The sequence below is a fragment of the Propithecus coquereli genome, unplaced genomic scaffold (genome assembly GCF_000956105.1).
Source record: "Propithecus coquereli isolate 6110/MARCELLA unplaced genomic scaffold, Pcoq_1.0 Scaffold68, whole genome shotgun sequence".
In the NCBI taxonomy this organism is placed as follows: Eukaryota; Metazoa; Chordata; class Mammalia; order Primates; family Indriidae; genus Propithecus; species Propithecus coquereli.
The window spans coordinates 3,039,870-3,046,661 of NW_012152840.1; the positions used below are offsets into that span (position 1 = coordinate 3,039,870).

The 6,792-nt window shown below is 34.8% G+C and overlaps 1 protein-coding gene across 1 annotated transcript in view; it reads right to left on the bottom strand.

Moving 5' to 3' along the window:
* Nucleotides 1–590: 590 nt before the first annotated feature.
* The window catches only part of KIAA0408 (KIAA0408 ortholog), a 28,852-nt gene continuing 22,650 nt past the window's right edge, over nucleotides 591–6,792 (bottom strand). The window contains exons 5-6 of the mRNA XM_012660809.1: nucleotides 3,151–4,471; nucleotides 591–1,193 (exon numbers count right to left, since the gene is read on the bottom strand). Coding sequence (XP_012516263.1) covers nucleotides 1,020–1,193; nucleotides 3,151–4,471 — 1,495 coding nt within the window. The 3' untranslated portion in view covers nucleotides 591–1,019. The remainder of the gene's footprint in view (nucleotides 1,194–3,150; nucleotides 4,472–6,792) is intronic.

Consider the following 6,792-nt stretch of genomic DNA (forward strand, 5'->3'; position numbering starts at 1 on the left):
TTAGGGAAAGGTGAGAAAAAGGAAAAAAATGAATGACTTACCTCTAAATATATAGGACTCCAAGTAAAGCAGCTAAACTAAAAGCTTATCACAATTTTAACAAAGAGTAAAATTCAACATAATAATGTTTTTTGCATCCTGTTTAAGGATTGTTCGTTACTGAGGTTGACAAAATAAATTCATTATTTAGTCATTTATAAGGCAGTCTCCTGACATTGGCTCTGAGGATCAAGTATATAGTTAAAACCATACCAGACTACCAAATGATACACGAAAGCATTTATGAATGTTTTATGCCTGCTTTGGAAAGCTGATCTGTTAAACTTCTGACACTTTAAAAAAGAATAAACAAGGAGATCAATGGTATTAGTTTATCCTTAGATGGGTTAAGAAACTATTTATAAATTGTATTTAGAAATCTACCAATGTTAGATATGTGTATAATTCTTATTTTTCAATGTAGCTGGGGGTCAAGGAAGTGGTTAATTAATATATGTACCTCAAATGCTTAAGTGGATACCTATTAAAAGGTATACAAAATATAAATAGTACTATATATTTTCAAAACTTTTAAATAAACACAAAGAATATATAGGTATACATGTTATAATTTCAAAGTCAACACTAGCACATAAGTTTTTCTAATCTAAATACATACTAGGATACTTCCTATTTCATCACATGCACCTATACAAACACATGGCCATGCACATAAACTTGCTTTCTGCCACTTGCAAGAAAGTTTGAATATACAATATTATACATTGTTTCAACTTAAATCATATTGGAAAATTAATGAGGATGGCATTAAAAAATTCTGATCTAAGAAATCAAAACACAGGAAAATAATTATTCCGTGGATTAAAAACACTGAAGACTGATGGAAAGTTAAGAATTAAGTTGCTTGTCCCAGTGATCTTGAAAGATACAGAAGAGAACAGGACTGGCTGTAAACACTGAGTGTTCTGTTTGTCAACTGGGACTAGAACTTTTGTAATCTCACAATCCAGGCCAGAGACTTAGATCATTGATGCTTCGGATCGCAAAGAAATTGTATGGCTGTGGGCAGTTCTCCGCAAGGCGGGGGGCGCTGATGGAGATCTAGATGCCCATCTGGATGGGAGACGGCGATTTGCTGGTCTAGCAGGTCGGGAAAATCCTTTTCCATGTGAAGTTTTCACCGCCATGGATTCCTAGGACACAAATGAAGGCATCTCTTACTATACAGGCACCAACAGTGGGCTTAATATATTATAGATCCCAACTATGAGGTTCATGTATTAGCAAATTTACAAGCAAAAACAAGCAATGAAAACTAAAGAAGGTATTTGTCTGATATTTGTGGTCTTGGATGTTTTAATCAAAGCAATTCCATTTTAATTGAATTTGGAATATGGCACTTGATAATCTTGTAGCTTTCCTCACACTAACAAATTTTAATATGATTGGCACTTTTAGAGTTCATAAGCAAAAGGCACACAAACTGAATTATTTATCTGATGCCTTTTTTTTCACTCAGAATCACTGTTACTATCTCTCAAAAGTCTAAAAATCATCGTCAAAATACTTTTAAATACAACTTCATTCTATTAATAATTGCTAATAAAGAATTACTGTCTCTACTGGGCATGTTCTGATGTGTGAAAACCTTTTCCTTTTCTTTCCTTCTCTTTCTTTTATTTCCTTTCTTCTTCTTTTTTTATTTCAATGAAAGAAAAGCACTTTTTGATCCTTAAAATTAAAAAGCTTTCATGACATTTTACACACTTGGTTCTTACTGAACCTTTTAACCAAGACTGTATTCTTTCACCTGGGATGGGCAGTGGAACTGCCTCTATTTCTACTATTTTAGTCAAGGCCTGACACTAACCTGCATTTTCTTTTCTCTCTTTGGAGACTTATTGTTTAGATTTATTCACAGAGGGGGAAAAAAAGAAAACCAAAACAAAAGTAAGGATGGATCTGTAATACAGGACCTCTCTCCCAAACCTCCTATCAATGCAAAAAGGGAAAACATTTAGTAGTATTTCTTGTTAGTTAATGAGAATTTTGGTTGGTTGTTGTACACAGGTTTCCATTTCCCGTCTCTAGCTATAGGACCTTACAGGCATTTATGAGCTCAACTTCTAAGCTTTTAGTTTTTTAAGCTGAGAAATACAAAAAAGCAGGATAATTATTTGTACCTTCTGTTTTTATCAGACACAGGCAAGATTTCTGATAAAATGGATGAAAATTGGTATTTTTGCAGGATTCGAAATCCACATAATAATATTTTACACCAGAAGGAGTCAACCTGCATCGCTTAAAAACCATGCTGCATACACACAGCATTCTGTAAGACTGGAATTTTTGAAGTATTGGCTAATAATAACAATATGCCACCTTGTAACTTTTTGTAAGTTATGTTCTCAATAATTATATGCATAAAAAGGGGCTGTTGTATGACTCTTCGTTGTAAATACCAATTTCTTTGACCTCTTTTTCTCCTATAATTAATGAAGATTATGCTCTTTTGAAATGCACAGGAACAAAAAAAGGATAAGTTTATTTAAATGCCCATTTAAATTTTTTCCAATTTCCATGCTAAGAATATATACAAATAATAATGACCTTATTTTTATATACTATCTTTTAGTTCCATAAAAGAACCCTACTAGGTGCTGTTTTAAATGACATGTTTTACCCATATTCACCTTTAATGTGACTAATCTGATGAGAAAGAACATGAATCAAATGCTGAGAATGACTGAAGCAATCATAGTTGTTAACTGAAAAGTGAAAATTATTTTTAAAATATTTTCCATATACTTAAAAAAAATGAACCTTTAAAAGAATAAAATTTTATAAATCAACCCATGTCCATTCTGAGTATTTTTTCAATAAAGAACAAACATTTGATCTTCCGGAGGCTGAAATTCACTTATTATATTTATGTTATCCCATTACAAAACTGTAAAAAAGTTATAATGTACTATTCCCATTCTTAAAAACTATACCTTAAAAGTTCCTTTTGAGTTATATTTATTCACAAACAGAGGGTCAAGCAGGTAAGAAGAGGCCAAAATGTCTACATCCTATTTATACGAATGGGCAATGGATTGGACTAAATATGGATGCATCTCTACCAAACTATGTTATTTGCTTTCTCACCTCTGATAGCTTTTTCTGATCTATTCCTTGCTTCACTTGCTGTCTCCCACACATAGCTGTCTTTTGCTGAAATTCTTGTTCCATTTGGAGCATTTCTAAATGCTGACTTAATGTGGCACCACCACTGACATCAAAATTACATTTGATCCAATTATCCCGGAAGCGCTTAGAATTTTGCAACGCAGACCCTGTTGATGTCTCATAGGTTTTCAGCAGCTTTTCCACGACACCATAATTTGACCTGGGATCAGCCGACCTTGGTCGACCAGACAAATTACTTGGTCTCCAATCATGCTCATGGAGCATATTCCGGTAACTGCGAGGATTTACGTGTCCCTGCATTTGTGTGACTAGTTCTGTTGTGGATTTCTTGGTGGGACTATCAGGCACATTTTCCATGGGCACAGGCATGTGGGCACTGGCTTTCCAAGTACCGGACACATTGTCATTTTCTGATATGTTACCTATATGAGTAGACAAGGTATCACAGGGCTTAAGATCCTCAGAGTAGCTTTGATTTTGCTGTATTGCATGACAATTTCTATCTGTTCTAAATACAGTTCTGTTAAATTCATCAGTCTTTGCTGCCAGCTTTTCATTCTTTGTAGTTCTTTCAAAGCCACAACTGAAACTTCTAAGTGGGTTACCGCTCTGTGTCACTGAGGAGCTACAGTCATTACTTACATGAAGATCAGGATGAGATTTAGCAGAGTGATCTGGGATCACCATTTCATATTTTGGCTTATTGGGAATAGAGCAGGTTTTCTGAAACCAAAAAGTGGAGGGACTCTTTTTGGCACCTATATCAATGTCATATGACCACATGCTAAGGCCGACATCTTTACTTGGAGGCTTGCTATCTATTTTGACTTCTGGTGCCAAAGAGGAAAACATGATACCATCTTTCAAAGTCTTTTCTTCATTTGGACACAACATAGGTATTTCATGCTGCCTCAAAAGGAAGTGAAGATTGCAGTTCCTTTCACTTAGACCCTCATGGGCCACCCAGCTGTTGTGTTCTAAACTTTCCTTCAACCTTTCATAGGTTTGTTCAGAATCTGAGCTGGGAAAATTTCGAGAGGTGCTTCTTGGAGGAGGAACTGGTGGAGTTTCATTTCTTTGCAAATCAATTGTGTCAATTCCACATTTTTTCACAGGATTGCTTTGGAGCACATTGGTACAGCTCAGATTCTTTCTATTTTTCCGTTTTTCTTTTTCTAAATCAACCGGAAGAATGCACTGGCCATTGTTGATCATGTGGTCCCCACGAGGCATATTAATTACATTTGGCATTTCCTGGAGAAAAGAATCTGACTTCATCCTAAACAATCATAAAACATGCTGTATTAGTTATAACTTTATTTAGGATAAGCTCTCAAAAATACAGTTAGATAAAATGAACAAGATCTCATAACAAAATGACTATAATCAAAAATAAGTTAGTTATATATTTTTAAAAAACTGAAAGAGTAGAATTGGAATGTTCCCATTACAAAGAAATGATAAATGCAGGCTGGGCACAGTGGCTCATGCCTATAATCCTAGCACTTTGGGAGGCCAAGGCGGGAGGATTGCTTGAGGCCAGGAGTTCGAGACAAGCCTGAGCAAGAGCAAGACCCTGTCTCTACAAAAAATAGAAAAAATTAGCCTGGCGTGGTGGTGCACACCTGTAGTCCCAGCTACTAGAGAGGCTAAGGCAGGAGGACTGCTTGAGCCAAGGAGTTTGAGGCTGCAGTGAGCTATGATGAGGCCACTGTACTCCAGCCTGGGTGACAGAGCAAAACCCTGTCAAAAAAAAAAAAAAAAGAAAAGAAAGAAATGATAAATGCTTGAGATGATAAATATTCCAATTACCCTGATTTGATTATTATACATTGTATGCCTGTATCAAAACATCACATGTACCCCATATATATACAACCATTACATACCCATAATAATTAAAAAAAAAAAAAAACCAAAGAGCTCAAGAAAACATTCAAACTCCCTTTAAAATGTGGTATGGTCAAAGCCCTCGAATATGCTTTACATTGATTGTAATGAAGCACCTTCTATTGTATCTCCTGACAACCATTTTGAAGAAAAACGTATTTTTATTCTCTGAAGAAGTTCTATAGTAAAATTTCAATGAAAAAGGAAAAAAAAAACATAGCTTAAGCAATGGATTTCTACTACAGTAAAAGGAGTCACAATTCCCTCAAACACCATTTTATATAAATCTGCTAATCAAAAACTTCAAGTCATATTTTGGCTTTTATGGTAGAGTCTACTTCTCAGTGTTACATTCAGGATCTACATACTCCAACCCAAACTATCTTTCCAAATTTGTGTCCCATTTTCTCTATTACCTGAAATTTCACCTACACTCAAATTAGACTGTGTAGTCTTGTGGGTTTGTGCTATTGGCTTTCCCATTTTTACAGGTTTCTCTTGCCATTTCCTTACCTCCTCTCTGCCCACCAAATTCCTATTCATTATGTAAAGTGAGCTCAAGTTCCTCCCCTTGAATGTGAAATAACATTTTAAGTAGTAAGATAGAAATCTGAATGAAAGTGCAATGAGACATGAATAATTCCAAATGGAAGGTGTCATTTGGACTTGAAAGAAAAGTAAGATTTTTTTTTTAGATGAGCTGAGTAAAGGGCACATAGACAAAGTGAGCTGTGATAAAAATTGTGTGGCTCTTCAAGGGACAATGAGTACTTTGGTACAGATGGATTATAAAGCACAGTGCGGAGCATAATAAAAATTGAGAGGGAAACATTAGGTCATGTCGAATCATCATGCCTTTGAACTACATATGGAAGATTTGGAACCTTGTTCTAAAGGTCATGGGATGACAATAAGAGCTTAATACCAGGTGTGACTTATAAAATAAAATTGGTAAGTTCTGAGTTATTTAAATAAAAACCTAAATAAGCAACAATCACAAATCAAACTTAATCATATCGATAAATATAAATCATATATATATACATCTTGAATTTATGAAAGATTATGAGATACCTCACCATACAGTACAGATAAGTACTCATTAACAGACAATAGTAAACAAAAGCTAAATGGGCAAGTAGAGGAAAACATTATGTATAAAACACTGTTGGCTAAAAAAATCTATTGCAAGTCAGTACAAAAATTCTCTCTGAGCTTCCTAAAAGCTAAAGAAAAATAAGGAAACACATTGTTGTAGCTTTCTAAGAGAAGTATACTGCCCTACAAAGAGATGTTAATCCTAGATATTCCATCATTACTAAACTAATAGAGAATTCCACATATATTTTTTGAATTTGGCTAAAAATTACCGTTACAATTATCTACTGTTTCTGAACAACATGTTCAGAAATATTACATTAATATTAATTGTAGAGAAATAATTGTGTCTTAATAATTGTTTCAGTAGAACATCATTATACATATAACTAACACACCATTATATTAAATCTGACATAGTTTAAAGATGTATTTAACCTGGTTAGCCCAGTTGTATACTCTTCTACTGGCCAAATACTCAAAATTATTAATAAGAACTACATTAGAAGCCGGGCACGGTGGCTCACGCCTGAAATCCTAGCACTCTGGGAGGCCGAGGCGGGCGGATTGTTTGAGCTCAGGAGTTTGAAACCAGCCCGAGCAAGAGCAAGA